General features: G+C 41.9%; 1 protein-coding gene across 3 annotated transcripts in view; it reads right to left on the bottom strand.

The window, feature by feature from the left end:
* NAA16 (N-alpha-acetyltransferase 16, NatA auxiliary subunit) overlaps positions 1 to 23054 on the bottom strand; it is an 81835-nt gene that overhangs the window by 37979 nt on the left and 20802 nt on the right. Inside the window, exons 4-9 of one of the 3 annotated variants that reach the window (XM_009907580.2) lie at positions 20435 to 20592; positions 18139 to 18273; positions 9169 to 9322; positions 7819 to 7938; positions 5579 to 5674; positions 2007 to 2113 (exon numbers count right to left, since the gene is read on the bottom strand). In XM_009907580.2, coding sequence (XP_009905882.1) covers positions 2007 to 2113; positions 5579 to 5674; positions 7819 to 7938; positions 9169 to 9322; positions 18139 to 18273; positions 20435 to 20592 — 770 coding nt within the window. Of the gene's footprint in view, positions 1 to 2006; positions 2114 to 5578; positions 5675 to 6676; positions 6706 to 7818; positions 7939 to 9168; positions 9323 to 18138; positions 18274 to 20434; positions 20593 to 23054 lie in introns of all 3 variants that reach the window. The other 2 variants (XM_054163087.1, XM_054163088.1) reach the window with 2 other exon arrangements.

The raw sequence follows: 23054 nt of genomic DNA, 5'->3' as shown, positions 1-23054 counted from the left end.
GTGTAGCAAATATGCAAAACCAGGAGCTGACAAGGATTTTGTCCAACAATTCTCAAAACAAAACCAAGTGTACCTAGAAGAAGTTTAAGTTTTAATTTACAAGATATTCAACCCTTACTCTCGTGTATTTGATGTATTTGAATATTCATTTGTTGAGCAATTAACCTTTTAAGCTTAACTCCTTAGACTCTTCCATCAAGTAGATGTGAAAATACAGCACTGCTGGTTGATCACCAGATGATCATCAAAACACAGTTGAACTAACTTCTTCAATAAACAATCAGTTTTCCCCATTTTTTCTGATATTACTTCCACAATAACAGCAAACATGGTTTAGATCTTCACCACAACAGTGTCTATGCATAGCTTCCAACCTTTAATTTGGTATTTGTAGTCTAAGCAATATAAATACTGTAAAATCTACCTGAACAACCTTCTCTTTCATCTGGGCAAGCCCTGAAGATTTGCAGGTCTGTACACCTGAAGCTACATTTCACTTCAAACTGTGAAGTAATGTTAAACTATGTGTTTTTCCGATACAAAAGTACCAGCAATTTTTTGTTTAAAACACTTAGTATGAAGTATGAGCAGCAGACAATGTTTTCCTAAACACATCTGACAAACATCTGCCTTTTACACGACCACTTTTCCCCTTGTCTTATCCAAACAGAAGGGGGAACATCAGTGTTCTTCCTCTACAAACAGCTCCTCTTTACCTCCTCACACAGTTGTAAAAAGTGTTCTTAACATGAAAATGTTGAAGAGATACCTACTGAGAAATACAATCCTCATCTTGAGACACTGATTTGATACCATGAAGATAACTAGCAGCAAGGCACCTTCCTGGTTAAGTCTTCCACAAAACATGGTAGTCCGTATTTCAGTCCTCATTTACCCATCATAGCAAAACCAATGAAGACTTCCCCCCCCACACACACTAAGTTTAACTCCTAGATTTTTGTACTTTGAATGGCAGAGGTAAAGCTTTCACACCACAGACTGTACTTCTATCTAAACAGTGTCTCACCAATTTTCAGGCCAGTTTCAGCAGTTTATATTAAGAATGCACTAGAAGCAGTCACTGTAGAAAAGCTTGCACTAAACGATTGCAGAGCCCACTAAAATTGTGTCAACCATGGAGACAGTACAGAGAACATTCTCTAAACAGAAGTGTTTTGAAAAATTCCATGTTCAGAAAGCTAGTAAAGATGCTTTCAAAAGAGAAGAGTAGTTTTACTTCAAACAAAGAAATATCCAGTACTGTTTGAATAGCTGCAGCATGGGTTTTTTCCAGCTACAAAAATCTCTTCTTAGCTAGCAATTGACGGATTGGAATACCCAGCCTCACTGCTTGTAGCAAACTCAGCAACATCTGAATAGACTGGTCTTTATTTTCTCTTCCACACATTTCAGTACCATGCTTCATTCTGAAAACTGATTTTTATTATAGCTAACTAACTTGGAACAAAGAGCTACATCTGAAACAGTAGGTCAAACGTGACACAGTCAAAACAGTGAGAGCTTGGAAGAGTGAAAACTTAAACGCTCAAGTTTTAACACCTTCTTTCTGATTTCAGTCTTCAGTTGTGGTAAATACTACTGTACTCATGCAGTTCAGAAGGGTACATACAGCAATAGCCATCTGTGTGGTATTTTAAAATCATTGACTTCTGGTGACATCATAAACCATAAGTTGAAAGAATCTTGCCATACACTCAATCACATAAAAATAAAGCCACTGGTCATCTTTGATGGTTCCCCCCACAAGGACTTCAGTGCATTCTGCATCCATTCAACTTCAAATACTATGACATCAGCTGTCTGTGAAGGTTTCATATATATAAAGTGTCAAGTGATGATTCATGAAGGACAAGTTAGCACATTCAGGAGAAAAATGTTCAACAACAGTTATTGTTAAGTTACAGGAAAAGCTACATAAAACAAAGAGTCTATTAGAAATTCAATACAGAAGGCTTCATTAAAACCAAATAAATACTGAATTTTACCTTTTCTGGATTGTAATATAAAGATTTCAAAGTGGTAAACAAGGGTGGGCAGCCTTTACTGAAGTTAACCCTCAGGAACTTATCCATTAGTTCTCTAAATTTTTCACCTAGAAACAAAAGTGTATTTGATTACATATCAGAGATTGCAAGTGATAGATAAATATAAGCACTAATTGCTGCATAATAGAGTAACTGAGAAACTGCAGTTAAGGGTTTTCTTTTTCCTCTTATTCTTAAGTAAGATGCAAATGTGCTCCAGATAAAAAAGATCAGAGAAAAACACTGCTAGTGCTCAGGAGACTGCTGACAAAGGCATGGTAACAGTTCTCAAAACCCTAAGATGTATTAAAAGGGCAGAGTATTAAATGCTGGCTACTGAGGATGTAGCAAGAGCTATTTCCAGTTAAACACTGGAAGAAGTGATAATGGTAAGCAGAGCTAAGGGCTGGAATAGGCTACATTGGAGATCTAAATGCTCCATCATTGGAGGTTTTTAAGATAGAGCAGTATTTACTAGGACTAGTGCAACTATAAAGTTATCCTGCTTTGAGGGAGAAGGATAGATGAAATGAACCCTCTCCCTCTCTTCTAGTCCTACTTTAATGAGTAGGACATGACTTCCACTGATAATGATTTGTTTCTGGAAACAGAAACAATAGAGGATTTAGTTTCAAAAGAGTAACACCATATCAGAGCCATCTTCATAAAAACAGAGCATCAGAAAGCTATAGGTCTGATTTCATGAAGTTACCAGATAATGATCACAGTACTTGCAGAAGGCCACATGTCTGATAAATATTTTGAAGTGAAAGCACAAACCAAAACAATAACCAGCAAGACTCCAGAGAGAGCATAAAAAGTTATCCATTTAGGAAAACAGTTGCCCTTCATATTTTTATCTCCATCATGAAAAGTGGTTTTGTTCAGTTGTTTTAATTCTTGTCTGGGGTTTCTTTCATTGGAATGAAGTTGCTACACTTAACTGCCTACTCCTGCTGTGGACTGCAAGTCTAACAAGGGAAGTACCACACTTAACATAATGCTAACACGCTCCCATAGAACTGACGAAGTAAACTTATTCCTTAAGAACAAATCACAAGTGTGATTAAGATTGTTTGTAGATATTCAGATACTACTCCTTTGTATGTAACAATCTTATGTACTTCCACCAATTCTTAAGTGTCCCACACTTTTTGTTATCAGCATTAAGTAACTCATGTTGTCGCCTCGCTGTACTAAAGCAAACCATTGTGTAAAGAAAGTCCTACTCCCTGTGGATGGACTGGGCCATAAGCACATGCTTTATTACAGACAGATGGGTTAAAACTTTGTTTGAAACATCAAGAAACACCCCTACACGAGCCCCCCCTCCCAAAAAAAAATCCATCTCAGTCACTTCAGTTGAATTACTGTAATTTATATTCCTAATGGAAGAACTGTCATTCAGAATTTAGTAAAGCAAGATTCAAGTTTCCATTCAGTGCATATTTATATCAAAAAAACCCCAAACCAGCTTTAGAACAAGCTCTGAATAGTGCAAAATATACAGCCAGGCACCCAAATGTAACACGAAGCCAAGCTCATAATTTAGTCTGAGGCACAGAACAGATCTGACTACAGGAACAGTGAACCCACAGAAACATGCCCAAATCTAAAACTGGATGGCCAGACTCCAACCTCTCACCCTTGATCAGTCTGAAAATTAACTGTTAACAGCCTTCCTCCATAAAGGTGGGTGGCTTCCTGCTGGATCAAGCAGCTAATTTTTATCAAACACAAGGTTATTAAGAAGCAATGCATGGCAAGGTCTAGGAATGACTGTCCTTTTAAAGCCAGTTCCAAATTAATCATGCTGGTCTCAAGCAACTGGTGAGTGACAATGAAAAAAAATTTAATGAGCATTCATAGCCCCCTGAAATTTTCAAGTATTTCTGCAAACAAATGCATTTCTAAATCTTAGTATTCTCGCTATTAACTTTTGACAACAGCTATTTTTACCTGCTGTGCCTATAAACACAAGAAATCATTAAGTACATAGCTGAGTTTTTAGGGGATCAAACCCAGTCTAACACATCCATGTCTGATACAAGCTTAAAGCAGCAAAACCAAGTTAGGAATACTTACAAAAGACTGTAGAAAGTAGCCTACTGTGGGGTTTTTCTTGACTGATCTAATAATGAACTTTGCTTTCACTGACACCATTGTTATTGCAGGAACAACCAATCCTTGTTACTAAACATATTCCTATTTAAATAAATGCTAACTGTGAAGCTACACTGTCAGATGCAAGGTAAACCAGGCAAAGCATACAGTGAAATTAATTCAACAGCAAAATAGACCACCACTAAAGATATGGAAAAGGGTTTTGCAATTTATCACCTTGGTTTCTGTTCATTATCACAACTTTATTACAGGAGGAAAAACACTTACTTGTTACTTCACTTTTCAAAGCCAGCTGAACTGCCTTAAAATTTGCCCTAGCACTTTCAAAGAAACAGAGATATCTGGGATTACATAAGGCACAAGTACTGACTTCAGGGCTAAATCTCTTGGGAAGCAGTTAATCCTGTGGTTTTACACATGAAAAGGGTATGCAACATACAGATTTGATTAACAATCCAAAAGTTTACTAGCTATGCCCTGCAGCATGGTAAGGTGCAACAAATGCAGTGCTCAGTAAATGAGCTAAACTAAAAACTAACCTCACGAAATTGAAAGCATGAACAAGCTGGGCATGTGCATTTGAACTTAAGCCTCATGACTTGTGGTATCTAACTTCTGTAGACAATAATTACTTCCAAAAGTGTTCTACTGGACTTACAGCAGTTAGCTACATAAAAAAGTGCATACTCTCACAGGATTTACCATTTCATTTAACCTCCCTCCTTGTATTTTGGCAGGTCACAGCTTCCCGATTTGAAAAAGTATATACATATTGCCTCCAGAACTGAAGCTCTGTGTGTGCTGCATTTCAAAAGAGCTTTTGGAAGGACAGTCACTGAAAGAACTTAGCTGTACAATTTTTCTTCCTATTTGTACGAAATCAGCAGTGCAAAGCCAGCTCCTCTTAGCTTTAAGTTCTGATGGCTCTACAACAGTGCTTTACGCTCCAGATATTCAGAGATGTCAAAAGAGAGAGTTTCTCCTGTACAGCAGAAAACCTGCACAGCACAAAAAATGTTATATTTCATCCCATGCTGTTGTGATTGCTGTAAGCATTGTTTACACTTGTTTTCAGCATTTATAAAGTGCATTTTAACAGCTACAGTGTTAATTCAAGGGTACAATACCCCCAAAGCTTCCTAGCTTTTGAGTCTTAACCTGCATGACACAGAAAAGATGCACGCAAGAACTCCTACAGTTGTTCTGTAGCTCAGCTTGACCAATACAAACATCACATAGTTCAATATCACCATATTAGAGCATGTTAACTTCATCATCAGCTCCCAAAAGTTAATTAAGTTTGTCTATTCCAAGAGAAATGCATCTGATGTGTACAAGTATGAACAGGTATTAAATGCACCATGAAAACAACACAAGAACTATTATGGAACAGATATGCAACTTGTTACCTGAAACAAAGTTTAAAGGTAATCTTCTAGGTGAAACTGCTCTGGGATGTCTTTTACTAACTTCTTCATAAATCTGAAGCCTCTCTTCTAAAGTGCCTAGTATCAGTAAATATAACAGATATAAGTCACAAATTTAAGAAAGAAACCTATTCTTCTAGATGTTTAAGTGCTGCAATTTAGCTACACTTCTTGTACAGTTTGGATTTGGAACATTTTTAACATACCACTCTATTTTTTTTTTCCCTGTTAAATCACAAACATAGCCATGTAAAACTGTGTGCTGAAAACAAACATGCTGCATGTACAAATACACAGCTACCAGCATTAATCACTGTAAAAAACAACTGCAAACAGGACAATTACCTGGCAAATACAGTCATACAGTACTAGAGTGTGGGTTCTTTCAGTTACATGCAGGCCTATTGACAGAATAGGTTGACATACATAGCTTCATTGAACTGTCTGGGTTGGGTTGGTTTTTGTTTTTCCCCTCACTCAACATCCATTTCAGACATGCTTATAGCATTCACAGAAATAGTATTGCATTTCTAAATACTAAATCTACAAACAGTACACTATACAAGCATGCCTTTTTTATAGGTCCTCTGCTAGCAGCAAAATCAATGCACAATACTGCCAGTGTAAACACTAAGCACCACAACTTAGTACCTTAATGTTTAATGAAAATAAAACTAAAGATTTTCTTCCCACTCCTCCCCTTTCCCCCATAATATGCTTTGGAGCTCCAATGTGGTTAGAACTTAAATAAAGCTAATCTGTTGCTTTAAGACTCCAGTTTTGCACCATTAAGACTGATTTTGCTTCCAAATGTTATCAATTTCATCAAGTAATTTAAAACACAACTGAATGTAAAGATCAGAATCATGACACAAGAGATTTCATTAATAGATCTGTTTTCCTTTCACAAGAAAACTTTTGTCACTGAGCTCAAACGTTGGGGAAGGGGGGGGAAAAATGTTACCCAGTGGCTCCAAGAGATGTAGAGTTCTTACATGTTACACTAAAATAATGTTTGGATTGGAACTAAAACATATAAAAGCCCTAATTGAAGTCACAAGTTGGAGCTCCAGAACTTACCATGGGGGAGGAAATAGTCCTAAGACCACCTAAAAAAATAAAGTAGCATTATTAGTTTTATAAATTAGTACAGTTTTAATCTACATAGGATTTCACTGTAGCATAAAAAACTACCAGGTTGGTTCTTTGTCAAGAACCACACACTGTCATCAACACTTATTGTAACAAACAGAGTATCAAGTTCTTGGGCAATTTGTTTTGTGAGACAACTACAATGTTCAATTCCATGGATACAATAGGAACACCGAAGGGCAAGACTGCTCTGCATAAAGGTAACACACTAAATTGCTTTCAATGCCCAATCACAAACTGTATTCCCAGACCTTTATCAAGCCCAACTGCAGAACTTTGTAGAAGAAAGCTGGTTGATAAGCATACTTCAGGTACAAGTGCTACAAATACTACTCTTGTGAGCTTATGATTTATGATGTCATCAGAAAAATCCCAATAAAAACTTCCACTAATTAGGCAGCATTGAAATAAGCAAACCATTCTTGTGTAAAAGTAAACACTTGGGACAGTTACTAGTACAAAACCACTTAGTTTAACTTGTTGCAATATTGCAATTGAAAGTGACCCACAAAAAAAGGACAATTAGCTATTTTCCTGGAAGGAAAGAACAGCATCATGTGAACAAGCGTTAGTATAACAAAGATTTCAAACACATTTATCACTTCCTCCTCCAAAGGACAGTCAGATTAGATGGTGGTTTTTTTTCAGACAGCCCATCTTGAAAAGGCCATCTGAAACAAATATTTGAGTATTGCTTTGCTAAAGAAAGAGGTAGCATCTAAACCAGTTACTGCGGTGCATGACAGCAGGCTGACAGACTCCTAGACAGGAATGAACTGCAGTTTGACTTCCACGTTCGTGTGGGCCAAGGAAATGTACTTTGTGCAAGCATGCTAGCAAAAGCCACCTTGAGCATCAAGAGGATGAAGATGTGATGTTGGCATTTCCATGAGGTTTTTCAGTGAACAGTTACTAAAAGGATAACCACACCACTACACCATGTTCAAGACTGGAAGGTACATCATTTCCTGATGAGTAAAGTTGCTGAACTTCAACCAGTAACATATCAAACAAAGTTTAAAATTGAAGATACATATACTGGATGTACTTATTTGGGTATCTTAACTTACTAGGTTGCAGGGCCTTTTCCAAGCCTTCATAGTAACACCAGTTCTCTGCATTGCGCTCAATCAACTCTTTGTATACTTCACCAGCTTCCTTCAGCCTTCCCAACTTCAGTAACATCTCTCCTGAAAACAACGCAGCAATGAACTGTTACTTGTGAGAAAAAAAAAATATACTGATGGCTGGGGACCAAGTTTTACAGAACTATATACATAAAATTGGGCTTCACCATATGTAGACACTTAACAAGCATTGTTTCCAAAGGCATTTACTGCACAGTGCAACCTGCAGCTACCACACAGCTCAACAGGTCAGAGCATTCAGCACTTATGAAGATTTGACTGGCAACAGCTGAGTATTTATTAAAGAAACAATCAATTCTTGGACTCCAACACATGCCTAAGCTGGGGTCAGAGTGGCTGGAGAGTGGCCAGGCAGAGAGGGACCTGGGGGTACTGGTCGATGGTAGGGCGAACATGAGCCGGCAGCGTGCCCAGGCAGCCAAGAGGGCCAGTGGCATCCTGGCCTGCATCAGGAACAGGGTGGCCAGCAGGAGCAGGGAGGTCATTCTCCCCCTGTACACTGCACTGGTCAGGCTGCACCTTGAGTACTGTGTCCAGTTCTGGGCCCCTCAGTTTAGGAAGGATGCTGACTTGCTGGAATGTGTCCAGAGAAGGGCAACAAAGTTGGTGAGGGGTTTGGAACACAAGCCCTATGAGGAGAGGCTGCTTAGCCTGGAGGAGAGGAGTCTCAGGGGTGACCTTATTGCTCTCTACAACTACCTGAAGGGAAGTTGTAGCCAGGTGGATGTTGGTCTCTTCTCCCAGGCAACCAGCACCAGAACAAGAGGACACAGCCTCAGGCTGTGCCAGGGGAGGTTTAGGCTGGATGTTAGGAAGAAGTTCTATACAGAGAGAGTGATTGCCCATGGGAATGAGCTGCCCGAGGAGGTGGTGGAGTCACCATCATTGGAGGTATTCAGGAGGAGACTTGATGGGGTGCTTGGTGCCACGGTTTAGTTGTTTAGGTGGGTTGGATTGGTTGATAGGTTGGACACGATGATCTTGAAGGTCTCTTCCAACCTGGTTTATTCTATTCTAATGTAATACCTCCGAGATTTCCCTCTGTTCCTGTGTCAGCCCAAGTTAAACTACCTGCAACCACTATCCACTTCAGCAGGGCAAGTTACTTGAGCACAAAAAAACCCCCAGTAAATATGGTGTCACCAGTTTCCCTGCAGTAATTGTTTCACATCAATTAAGAGGTGTGACATTTTTTCCTTTTCCTGCTTTACCATATCTGAAAGCCAGCAGTAAATGTTTAGAACAGACTTGGCCAAGAAAAGAATGACTTACCTTTGATTTCTTCCACTATTAGTTTATCACATATTTGCTTTTCATACGTCTCTATATGTTCTAAAGACTCCTGAAATAGATCTGCCTCTCTCATCACTTGATTTTGGTATAAAATCAGTTCACTATATTCATAATCTATTTTATTAGGTGGAATCTAGAGAGAGAAAAACAAGTACTGTATTAGTTAAAGTTTATCTCTACCTCAGCTGTATGCAGTATTACAGAACACAAGAGTTAATGTACAAAATACAATCAGGTGTATTTCTACACCTATCCAAACATTCAAGCTGTTACACACCCATCACTCCCAGTCAGATCTGATTCCTTGAGGATGATCATTTGTAAGGGAACAGTTTGAAAGAATGCCTGTATCCCTTTGTTCTCCATCACTACAGTGAGCCAATTATTAACAGAATTCCTGCCTTCTCATCCAATTCCATGATTCGCAAAGATCTAGGTAGTCTTCTGAAGGACTCATTTACTCCACACAATTTTGAGCCAAGTTCCAGAGCTGACTGCTGGGATACCACAATATACATTTTTACTATTCCAAAGAATCTGGCTAAGATTATTTCCAAGAATAACAAATCATCCATGCCATGGTGGTCTAGTAGTCATGAGGTCTTGGGTGACAGGCTGGATTTGATGATCTTTGAGGTCTCTTCCAACCTTGGTGATACTGTGATATAGCTTGACAACTTCGCAGACAGAATGCTTACACTGTTTTTCCTAAACAGGTGTTCTCAGTACTAAATTTCTGTGCCCCAGGAAGTACAGTGCACAAGCACCCAAGGAGTTATTGTCAAGCATGTAAGTTTATCTGGAGATCTGCTGCCAGTAGCATACCTAGGACTTTATCTACAGGCTATAAGTGAGTCATCCACCTTCCAGGGATACATCAGCTACTGCAACAGGATGTCATTTGAGAAGTATTCACTTCTAGGGATAACTCCCTGAAATATGTTTAGGCAATAAGAAGTCTTGTCAGAGTTACATAATTCTTTCATACTAAATATTCTTCACTAACACACAGAAGTTACCTCAGCTATGAATAAATTGCAAGAGTTTCAGAGACCAAATGCAGAAGAATGCAGACAATCCCCAGCAGATCTCCAAAACAAGCTATGTGAAATATGCTGCCTATCAACAGAAACTGTAGAAAAAATAGTTACAGTCTAACATGATTTCTTTATAGAAAGAGTAACTGGCCATTGGAATGTGCTGCCCAGGGAGGTGGTGGAGTCACCATCACCGGAGGTGTTTAGGAAGAGACTGGATGGGGTGCTTGGTGCCATGCTTTAGTTGATTAGATGGTGTTGGATGAATAGGTTGGACTCTATGATCTTGAAGGACTCTTCCAACCTGGTTAATTCTATTCTAAAAACAGGCTTGGTGAACACTCATGAGTTTCTTTCCCATGACAATACATTGTTTCGTCCTGAACAAGCAACACTTCAAAGACAGACTGGTCACCAAATATTATAGAATAGATTCTTCATTTCCCCCAGTAAAGTACACTGGAAGTGTCAACATTCAAACACATTTCAGTAACTGCCGACATACATAAAACAACAGCTAATAGAATAAGACCAGACCTTGCACATACTGAAGTCAGCAGGTAGCATGAAATCTCCTGTGCTTCCATTTCCTCTATCTGTAGATCCATTTGTTTGCACCTTTGTGCAGTTTTTATCCAACATTAAGTCAGTTTATCCAAGTTTCATCCAAACATTAAGTCACCAATAAAAAAACATGACCTCAAAAACATCTTTAACTGCTTCACAGAACTGACCCATGCAAAAAGGGTTAAGTGTTTAAGCCTGTCTTCCTGCTTGTTCTTACTGCAATAGCACAGAACTGAAAACACAGAGCACCAACTTAGGTCTTGCTTCTTCTCTTCCCCATAAAAACATCCTGTCCTCCAACTCAATGCACATCTAAATCCCAGAAGTAGCACAGCTTTTTGGCACATCACCAAATGGCTTTAGGCCTTCTAAACATGGATTAACCCCAAAATCCTTAAGAAAACAACATACAAGACAAGAAACAGGTATCAGTTATCCTATAGAGTCTATCAGAAGGCACATGTGTCACCTCTTAGTTAGTTATTTTCTACTAGCATGCATGTAATTAAGGCATACAATAGGTTAAAATAACAATGTTTTAGGCAGAGGCTGGGGAGAGGCCTTGAGCAGAAGCCCTATGAGGAGAGGCTGAAGAAGCTGGGATTGTTTAGCCTGGAGAAGAGGAGACTCAGGGGAGACCTCCTTGCTCTCTACAACTACCTGAAAGGTGGATAGAGAGAGGAAGGGGTTGGTCTCTTCTCCCAGGCAACCAGCACCAGAACAAGGGGACACAGTCTCAAGCTGCACCAGGGGAAGTTCAGGCTCGAGTTGAGGAGAAAGCTCTTCACTTGAGAGAGTCATTCATCATTGGAATGTGCTGCCCAGGGAGGTGGTGGAATCACCATCACTGAAGGTGTTCAAGAGGGGATTGGACGTGGCACTTGGTGCCATGGTCTAGTCATGAGGTCTGTGGTGACAGGTTGGACTCGATCTTTGAGGTCTCTTCCAACCTCGGTGATACTGTGGTTGGATGTGCTGTTTTCTCTCCTTCAGTTACAAGGTGTTTACATTCTTTTCAGAGTCAAAGACAAAACGTAGCTTTCCCTAACTTGAGTAAAGGCAAATCTTCCCTATAGCCTTCCAAAGCCATCCGAAGACAATCCTCCTCCCACACTGTAGCTCTCCTGGCTAAGCAAGGCTTCAAAAGAAAAAAATTAGGAAGTGCAAAAAAATCAGATGAACTCCCTCTTACACAGAAGGCAAACACACCAGAAAGATACTGCATTTACTGTTACTCCATTAAAAAAAAAACCCACAACACCAAAAAAACCCTCCCAACATTAAGCTGCTGCATCCAGTTCTGGAGCCCCTATTACAAGGGAGATCTGGAGGTGCTGGAAGGTGTCCAGAGAAGGGCCACAAGGATGATCAGAGGGCTGGAGCACCTCTCCTATGAGGACAGACTGAAGGAGTTGGGGCTGTTCAGTCTGTACAAAAGAAGGCTCTGAAATGACCTAATTGTGGCCTTCAGTATCTGAAGGGGGCCTACAAGAAGGCTGGGGAGGGACTTGTCAGGCTCTCAGGTAGTGATAGGACTAGGGGGAATGGAATGAAGCTGGAGGTGGGGAGATTCAAGCTGGATGTGAGGAGGGAGTTCTTCACCAGGAGAGTGGTGAAGCCCTGGAATGGGTTGTCCAGGGAGGTAGTTGGGGCCCCATCCCTGGAGGTGTTTAAGAGCAGGCTGGATGAGGCTGTGGCCAGCCTGGTCTAGTGTGGGGTGTCCCTGGCCATGGCAGGGGGGTTGGAACTAGATGATCGTTGTGGTCCCTTCCAACCCTGACTGATGCTATGATACTAAGTTAAGTTTAAGAGATTTTGAAATCTCCTGATGTAAACAAGCAATTCATCAGAAGGCAAGTAGATTATAACCCTAGTACTTAACCTGAATAATCAGACTACTATAAATACTAACACCCTGTAATGAGTTTTCCACACCATTTTTATTGCTGCTTTATTCCTCCCTTGCCCCAGAGGCCTTATGGTTCTTGTATACAAGATGTCTAGCTTACTCCTGAAATCAATTCTGACCTTTCACAATAAATTTCTTCTTCTATTGGACAAAAAAAAAATCATCAAAAATTCAACTTTACAACCATGGGTGCCCTAATGTCACTGTAAGAATGTGACAAGAGACAGCCAAAACATACCTAGGAGCAGACCCTCCCCAAAATTCCAGGTTTTCTGTCCATATCTGTAATTGTGGGCCTGATGCAGAGATTAAGAATGAAATAGAAATTAAGGATAAAAACCTTCTTCTGGAAAAGGAAAAATGGAGCATACAACAGTCAAGCAAATTGAATAGCTGCCTTACACCTTAGATCCCAAAGTTTGAATTTTGAAGTGACTCTTCAGTCATTTAACTTGGACAGCACAGGCTATTTATTATGTTTCCTATAGTAACAACTGCATTTAACCTTACAACCTGGCTTTGATTGAAATATTGTGTATCTGCCTGATTTACAGCTTTCATGTTTTTCTGGATACACTGCAGTAAGAAATCACAACTTCCAATGATAAGCACAGTCATTAGAATAAAATGTTCAGAGACAGTGATTTCTCATCCTAATTCATTGCTCAACTTCCTGCCTGTACTTGTTCCTTCATCTTCACCCTGCTAAATAATCCTCCTATTATTCTTCCCCAGAACCAGTCTCTAAAAAGTGTACAAGAATCACCTATTTCTTCTCTGCTCTAACAAACTATCTCCATCTTTCACTACTCAGTATTTTATCTAGTTTCCTTATCTTCCCATATTGTCCTCTTCATCTTCTAGCTTTCTGAAAACAGGGTCACCAGTAAGTCTGGGTTTCCGTCAGAAAAGGAGAAAAGTCTTTGCTTCTCAGAAAGAAGAGTGGAGTTTGCTTTTTACCCATAAAGTGTGTCCTGAGGGACAATTTCACAAGAAGCTAAGTCAATCTAACTGCAGCTTGGATCAACAAAGGCAGCTCACTTCCCTCTATTATTCCCCTTCCTCTTTCCCCTCTCACCTCACAGTTGTTCAGCTGAGCCAATCAATCCTTCAAAAGACTGAGGTTTTATTTTGTTTTGGTTTGTTTCTTTTCCTGTCACTTTGGCTTCCTGAACCAGCCCACCACGAGTCAACCAATGCTGCACAAGGAAGCAGTGGGAGCACACAGGAAAACGTCAGACTGCTGGTTTTGGCAAAAGCTTGTAGCTAGATTAGCTTCATTATTTTGTAACTGCATCTTCAGATACCTAAAAGCACTAAAATGGTTAATTTCTTTAACACTTTCTTGGCTTTACTGCTTGGTTTTGGCTGTGTTAATTCACATCTGAATGGACTGAGTAATCCAAGTAAATGACTACGTTCACCCTACATCACTAGTAGTTACCAATGATTACAAAAGCAGCATTTTACATAGCATGTAACATTTACTTCTTTATTCAGTAACAGTCATGGTAGACAGTACCACATCCAATATAGATTGCCACAGCAACCCCATGCAGTGCTGCAGGCTGGGGTCAGAGTGGCTGGAGAGCAGCCAGGCAGAAAGGGACCTGGGGGTACTGATGGGGGTAGGCTGAACATTGAGCCTGCAGAGTGCCCAGGCAGCCAAGAGGGCCAATAGCATCCTGGCCTGTATCAGGAACAGTGTGGCCAGCAGGAGCAGGGAGGTCATTCTGCCCCTGTACTCAGCACTGGTTAGGTCACATCTTGAGTCCTGTGTCCAGTTCTGGGCCCCTCAGTTTAGGAATGATGAGAGGCTGAGGGAGCTGGGGTTGCTTCGCCTGGAGAAGAGGAGGCTCAGGAGACCTTCTTGCTCTCTACAACTACTTAAAGGGAGGTTGTAGACAGGCAGAGGTTGGTCTCTTCTCCCAGGCAACCAGCACCAGAACAAGAGGACACAGTCTCAAGCTGTGCCAGGGGAGGTTTAGGCTAGGTGTTAGGAAGAAATTCTTCCTAGAGAGAGTGATTGGCCATTGGAATGGGCTGCCTGGGGAAGTGGTGGAGTCACCTTCATTGGAGGTGTTCAGGAGGAGACTTGAGGGGGTGCTTGGTTGCATGGTTTAGTTGATTAGGTGATGATGGGTTGGATGCAATGATCTTTAAGGTCTCTTCTAACCTGCTTTATTCTGTTCTATTGCCATAAGACTCCTAGAAAACATCTCTGTTGAAAATTCCCATTCACTAGTGACTTGGAAACCCATCCATTTTTCAGCCCTTTTTTCAACCCTGGGAAAACACCAATCTTATTGCAGTCACATGCAATATTCTATCAAGTCAGTCACAAAAGCTCATCTATTGAGGTGCAGTGCATTCAAAGCACAGGCCCAGAGGGAGACCTCCTACATCAAGTAAGGGAGAAGTGTACATCCTGAACGATTAGTATCATAGAATCAGTCAGGGTTGGAAGGGACCACAAGGATCATCTAGTTCCAACCCCCCTGCCATGGCCAGGGACACCCCACACTAGATCAGGCTGGCCACAGCCTCATCCAGCCTGGGCTTAAACACCTCCAGGGATGGCACCCCAACCACCTCCCTGGACAACCCATTCCAGGGCTTCACCACTCTCATGGGGAAGAACTTCCTCCTCACCTCCAGCCTGAATCTCCCCACCTCCAGCTTCATTCCATTCCCCCTAGTCCTTTCACTCCCTGATAGCCTGAGAAGTCCTTCCCCAGCCTTCTTGTAGGCCCCCTTCAGATACTGGAAGGCCACAATTAGGTCACCTGGGAGCCTTCTCTTCTCCAGACTGAACAGCCCCAACTCCTTCAGTCTGTCCTCATAGGAGAGGTGCTCCAGCCCTCTGATCATCATCGTAGCCCTCCTCTGGACACGCTCCAGCACATCCATATCCCTCTTGCAACAGGGAATATAGTGGACTATAAATATCCAGAGGCTGCAAAAACATGGTGTTCAGGGCATTTTATGGAGGAGCCAAAGTGTGGCAAAATTGAACTGTGAACTTGTTTGGGTTTTCCTGATATGGCACATTGGTTTTTCTCTTCTAGTGGCTGGGGCTATATACAGGCCTGCACTCCCCAGGATGCTAGCACAGCAAAGCACAAGCCACTCTGTTTACAAGAGAACTGAAACTGATGTGGTTGGTCATCCTTATTTTTAGTGTATTGGGTGAGAAAACAGAATGACTCAATTCTCTACCAACCTCAGAAAAGAGGAAGGACTTCACAACTAATTTTCTATAAACTCATGTTCAACATTTTTACTGTTATTTCTCTTCCTAAATGTTTAACTATCTCTTCCACCATTAGCCTGTGACTGACATTATTCTAATCAACACTTAAACAGCTCACCACTCAAGTAAAGATTTCCCTCCTCATGGAAATTTCACAAGTCTTTTCAGTTTTACTTAAAAATCAGAGCTTCTGAGTGATTCTTTTGGTTTAGGCCTGTATCAGGAACAGTGTGGCCAGCAGGAGCAGGGAGGTCATTCTGCCCCTGGACTCAGCACTGGTTAGGCCACACCTCGAGTACTGTGTCCAGTTCTGGGCTCCTCAGTTTAGGAAAGATCTTGAGTTGCTGGAAGGTGTCCAGAGAAGGGCAACAAAGCTGGGGAGGGGTTTGGAACACAAGCCCTATGAGAAGAGGCTGAGGGAGCTGGGGTTGCTTAGCCTGGAGAAGAGAAGGCTAAGGGGAAACTATATTGCTGCACCTACAACCTGAAGGGAGGTTGTAGGCAGGTGGGGGTTGGTCTCTTCTCCCAGGCAATCAGCACCAGAACAAGAGGACACAGTCTCAAGCTGTGCCAGGGGAAATTTAGGCTGGATGTTAGGAAGAAGTTCTTCATTGGAAGAGTGGTTGGCCATTGGAATGTGCTGCCTAGGGAGGTGATGGAGTCACCATCCCTGGAGGTGTGTAGAAGGAGACTAGATGAGGCACTTGGTGCCATGGTTTAGTTGATTAGATGGTTTTGGGTGACAGATTGGACCTGATGATCTTTAAGGTCTTTTCCAACCTGGTTAATTCTATTCTATGTTTCCAGATTGTGATAGCTTGCACAGGAGACTCAATTATTAACTACATTCACCTATGACAGCTGGTATTTTAATCTGGCTTAGTCAAAGTCTGAAAAGCATATCATCATACTGCACTCAAGCAGGCATGTTTACACACCACCTTTTAGAAAGGACAACATTAACAGAATCACTTCCATTCTCTCCAAGGGGCTAACACCAGAACTAAACTGCCTTAGTCCTTGAAAGAACCTCAATTTCTCCCACTTCACTTGCAGTTTTTCCATCTGTTATGCAGTAATTCAACACTGAATTCAGATTGGGCTCTGCTGACTCTTTCAAGAACCTGGGCTTTTTGGCTGTCAAAGGCCCACAAAAGATGACCTAATTTTCATTTGAACTTAGTTTTTATTCAACACTGAAACTGCAGCTCCTTTGAACTGTAATGCTATATACACCTGGCTTGCAATAGCCTTTGACCACAGCACAATGGTCCCTCCTAGCAATTACTGATTACTTTTCTGACAGTTACTACCATTCCAGCTGTGTAAGATTGTAAATGCAGTCCTCAGAAAGGATGTGGGAGTTTTTTTGTTGGCTGGGGCGGGGGGTTCTTGTTGTGTGTGGTTGTTTTGGGGTTCGTTTTCAAATCACCATCTATAGCTCAGGTGTTACCTTAGTGTCTTTATACTTCCAGCACACCTCCCAGGATGAAGTCTTCAAATACCATTTTGCTTTCCACATTACAGAATAACCCATGTATCCACTTTGTTGATCCAGACTTTATAGTTCTGCTTTATCAACACCAGAACAATGGAATGGTCTCTCTCAAAGTCATATTCCATGATTTTAGCATTTGACCACTTGGTTTACTCCCAAGTTTCAGTACCACCAAAATCTCCTTAAAGAATTTCCAGCTATGCTTTCATGTTACTTTCACACTACACACCGATTATGTGTGTAATATACAGGTATATACAAAGAAATGAAAGTTTCTATTCACATTCTCTACAGAGGTGGAATGGTATTTCAGCTGTAGTGGGATAAAGGGCAAATGAGCATGTCTGACATCAAGTAATTTCTGAAGTTTTACCTGCTGTAAAGGGACAGGATCATTACAGGCTTCCTTTAGCTACAAGCCTCACAAACATGAAGCTACTCACTTATTCCACCTCAGACTAGCCTTACATCCTCAACTGTTAACAGTCTACTGTGAAAGAAGTATTCCTGCAAAATCAGCATCAGCTGTTCAGCTCCTGGAAAGCTCAAAGCAGAAAGTGCAACAAATAAGTCTCCTCCTAACTGTTAACATTCCTATTTAGTTGTTCTTAATCACAAAGAATGATTTCCTCAGATTCTGCTTGTTACTCAGACATTCTTCTCTTTCCAGAAGAGGAAGTCTTACCTGTTGGGTTTTTCTAAACTCTTCAAGCAGTTTTAAGGCCATATCATAATCTTTCAGTAAGTGGTATGCAATGGCATATCCAATCCAGGAAGCCCGTTGTGTGGGGCGCAGCTGAAGCAGCTGGTACCTTGTCTCCTTCAGTGAAAGAAAAGCAATTGAGTAAGAGATGTTGAAGAGTCACTACACCTTTATCACGATTTCTCACCAATACTGCTAATGTTTTTAATGATCTTTTCAAAGCTCCAGTCAATTTTTTTTTAAACTCTCATAATCATGGGGAAAAGCAGCACACTTCCCTCTCCTGAATCTGGGGGCTAAATCCTAAACCCAGGATTCTCATGGTTTAGGTTCAGGCAGCAACTGAGCACCACGCGGCTCACTCCTCCCCTCCTCCTCACAGTGGGACAGGCAAGAAAAACAGAAGGCAAAGATAAAAGCTCATGGGTTGAGATAAGGACAGTTAACAGGACAATGCAAGGAGAAATGTAGTAATAACAACAATTGCTCACCCCCCAGAACCCAAGCCTGTTCCCAAGCCTTGAACCCTCTTTCCTGACAGCCAGCTTCCCCAATTATATACCGGGCATGACATCATATGGCATCAAACATTCCTTGGTTAGCTCAGGTCAGCTATCCTGGCTATGTTCCCTCCCAGTCTCCTGGGAAAACTAGCTCTCTCAGCTGCACCCATGACAGGAAGTCATGGCACAGAGCGTAACATTTGTGGGGACACAGAAATTCAGCTCTGAAATCTCAGAATGGGGTTCCCATTAGAAAGCATGAGCTCACTACCACTGTAAGAGCAGTACCAGCCTCATCACACCCAGGCAGAAAGTACTCATACTGCTGCAGTACTACTCAAACACCCTTGTGGAGTCAAATCACATAACTAAGTCAGTCACTCCTTTTTCTTGCATTAGGAAATGCAATGTCCTTAGTGAAGGGTATCAAGTAGTGCTGAACCCCATAATGCAGTCCTCTACTTCACACATAATAGGAGTTGGAAGAGGAGCAGGACTTACCCCTTTCACAACCAATCAGTTTAGCCATTTTCAAGTGACTAACATGAACATTTTCAAACAAACTCTAAGGATTTATGATAAAATCAATACTGGAGTCCATGTGGCAAGTTTCCCACATACTCAAACATAGTGTTTCCCATGCATATACTGAAGGCGTCTTTTGTGGGAAACACCATCTGCAGTACTTCACAATAGCACAGTAAGCACTGCTTCACTTGCTAAACTAAATCTCATCCTTACCTTCATTGAGAACTGGTTTTACAAGGTGATCCAAGTCAAATCACAAGTGTACTTCCAGTTCTGTTCCCAACATTACCTGGAGCTCTGCTCTGCATCTTCACACTCCCCTAACAAAACAGGGTGGCCAGCAGGAGCAGGCCATTCTGCCCCTGGACTCAGCACTGGTTAGGCCACACCTTGAGTACTGTGTCCAGTTCTGGGCCCCTCAGTTTAAGAAGGATATTGACACACTTGAACATGTCCAGAGAAGGACAATGAGGCTGAGGAGAGGTCTCAAGCACAAGCCCTATGAGGAGAGGCTGAGGGAGCTGGGGTTGCTTAGCCTAGAAAAGAGGTGGCTCAGGGGAGACCTTCTTGCTGTCTACAGCTCCTGGAAGGGAGGTTGTAGCCAGGTGGGGATTGGTCTCTTCTCCCAGGCAACCAGCACCAGAACAAGAGGACACAGTCTCAGGCTGTGCCAGGGGAGGTTTAGTCTGCATGTTAGGAAGAAGTTCTTCCCAGAGTAATTGGCCATTGGAATGTGCTGCCCAGGGAGGTGGTGGAGTCACCATCCCTGGAGGTGTTCAGGAGGAGACTGGATGGGGCACTTGGTGCCACGGTTAAGTTGACAAGATGGTGTTGAGTGATAGGTTGGACTTGATGATCTCGAAGGTCTTTTCTAACCTGGTTAATTCTATTCTATTACTGGGGAAGTCTGGAGATACTAGGGCTGAAGAGCTGTGAGAAAATGCCCCTTCCACTGTAACTGCTAGTTCTGGGCTAAACATTTGTCATCCCATGCAAATATCAAGTATGGGATTTCCTATTAAGGTCTGGGCTTTTAGAGCAGGCTTACTCTAACATCTCTTACATCTTACTTGATGATCTCAAAGGTCTTTTCCAACCTGGTTAATTTTATTCCATTCTAAAAGCTTAAACCACTTTCAAAGCAGCAAAAGCAAGTGGCAACAGAATTACTACCACTAGAAGGCTTAATAATAGAATAAAAAGACAATACAAAAGGCAGTAAATGAGAATGCAAAGAGAATACTTACTCTATATCCTTCTAAATCCCTCATCTGAATCTGCAACAGAGAGAGATCTCTCAGGATCTGCAGGTTATCTTTATCCAGTTTGAGTGCATTCCGGTAACACTTGATGGCTTCGTCGTATTTCTTATCAGAACGTTGTAAAAGACCATAGACATGCCAACCTGGTGCACATTAAGGAAGTTATATTCACAGTTTTCACAAAGTCCCTGCAATGCCTTTGTGTAACAGACCAAAGAGCTTGATAACCCCCTCGAAGATCAACACCCAAATGCGTTAAATCACTGCAGCCAGACGTTACTGACATTTTTAAGTATTAAATGCTTCCAAATAAGCTGCCAAATATCATCTATTAAAAAACAATCTTCTGTTAAGCCACATTTATATCCCCCCCCCCCCCCAAAATGCAATACAAACTGATTCAGAGATCAACAGGCCTTCAAGCTTGCATCAGAACTTCACACCCAGCTACAAGCTTCTGCAAAGGATATTGAAGGAAGCTTTATTAAAAAAACCCTCAGGCTCAGATCTGTTTCTCCGAACATTTTCTCCTAGCCTTGACTCTCTCCAGATACTGGAGCTCAAACATCACAGTATCACCCAGGTTGGAAGAGACCTCAAAGATCGAGTCCAAACAGAAACAAGGAGACTTGATGGGGTGCTTGGTTGCATGGCTTAGTTGATTAGGTGGGATGGATAATAGGTTGGAGACGATGATTTTGAAGGTCTCTTCCAACCTGGTTTATTCTGTTCTAATTGGTATTTGGGTAGTGACTTAGTATCTTAGGTGATCCTAAAATGTGGCAACAGTAGAAGAGGTTTGCCATTTCCCTAGCCTTTACCAAGTGATGGCAAGCGAAATTACTATGGCAAACATGATCTACTGGCTACTCTGGAATTCAGTTATCAGCTAGCTTAGGCTTACTGGAGAAGTAAGTCTGCACAAATTGAGAGATTCTCTGCAGAGCTGTAACAATACACTTCAACACAAAAAGTTGGAACTTCTTTCTTTGTCAAAGCTAGTTCTATGAATGCAGCTTAAAACCAACATTTGTGCCTCATCAGATTCATACCAGCTGACAATTCCTCCGAACGCTGGCAACAAAACCTGTTTCAGTCTTAAGGCAAATTCTGGTAGTCAGTAAAACAGTGATAAAAAGCCATCAAAAATGTTGGGGTTTTTAATTATCAAACTTATCTGTGTCCAGAAAGGAGGTCCCTTTAACATTCAACTCAAGTCAGATCGAAAAAAGCACAGCTTCCTGCTGGATCTGTCTTGCAGACAGTTTTAAGAGCCAGCATTAATTGAAGACAAGAATTAGCGATGCTGATAAAAGGCCACTGTAGAATTGTTTTGGAATCAGAATCCCCCAAAACTCTCAGATTCTTTTGCTCTCCAACTTCACAGTGTAAGATTTCTTACACAGATGAAAGTTGCTTTGGTATTCCTTAGGAGCTCAGCTTACAAGACCAAGAGGGAACTAATTATCTTTGATTGTTCTACCAAATACCTCTAGTAACTCAGGTATCTTACATACCCTTAGGTCAACCTCAAGCTCCCAGGATATTTAATAGAGGAATGGTGTAAACAGCCATCTCTTTGTCTTAACTAGGTGGCCATCAAAAACTGTTGCCTGTGACAATGAAGGAGAACTTTTTTTCTTTTTTAATATTAAAAACTCAAAACACTTAACAGGGAGTTTGTATTTTGTGTAAATCTGAAATGGCCTCCTGCCTGTAGCTTAAACAAAACATAGCTGCTCCCAAAGCTCCTGCTGGCTAAGCTGTCAGCTCGTGGTTTGGACAGCAGCACTCTGAGCTGGGTTAGGAACTGGCTGGAGGGCCGAGCCCAGAGAGTGGTGGTGAATGGTGCCACAGCCAGCTGGCAGCCAGTCACCAGTGGTGTGCCCCAGGGATCAGTGCTGGGCCCCATCCTCTTTAACATCTTCATTGACAATACGGATGAGGGGGTTGAGTCAGTCATCAGTAAGTCTGCAGATGACACCAAGTTGGGAACAGATGTTAGTCAGTTAGAGGGTAGGAAGGCTCTGCAGAGGGACCTCGACCGACTGGACAGATGGGCAGAGTCCAACAGGATGGCATTCAACAAATCCAAGTGCCGGGTGCTGCACTTTGGCCACGGCAACCCCATGCAGAGCTACAGGCTGGGGTCAGAGTGGCTAGAGAGCTGCCAAACAGAGAGGGACCTGGGGGTGCTGATTGACACCTGCCTAAACATGAGCCAGCAGTGTGCCCAGGTGGCCAAGAGGGCCAATGGCATCCTGGCCTGTATTACGAATAGTGTAGCCAGCAGGAGCAGGGAGGTCATTGTGCCCCTGGACTCTGCATTGGTTAGGCCACACCTTGAGTACTGTGTCCAGTTCTGGGCCCCTCAGTTTAAGAAGGACATCGAGACACTTGAACGTGTCCAGAGAAGGGCAACAAGGGTGGGGAGAGGCCTTGAGCACAAGCCCTATGAGGAGAGGCTGAGGAAGCTGGGATTGTTTAGCCTGGAGAAGAGAAGGATCAGGGGTAACCTCATTGCCCTCTACAACTACCTGAAAGGTGGTTGTAGCCAGAAAGGGGTTGGTCTCTTCTCCCAGGCAACCAGCACCACAACAAGGGG

This window comes from Dryobates pubescens, chromosome 7 (genome assembly GCF_014839835.1).
Source record: "Dryobates pubescens isolate bDryPub1 chromosome 7, bDryPub1.pri, whole genome shotgun sequence".
In the NCBI taxonomy this organism is placed as follows: Eukaryota; Metazoa; Chordata; class Aves; order Piciformes; family Picidae; genus Dryobates; species Dryobates pubescens.
This window is presented reverse-complemented; position numbering and strand designations above follow the sequence as displayed.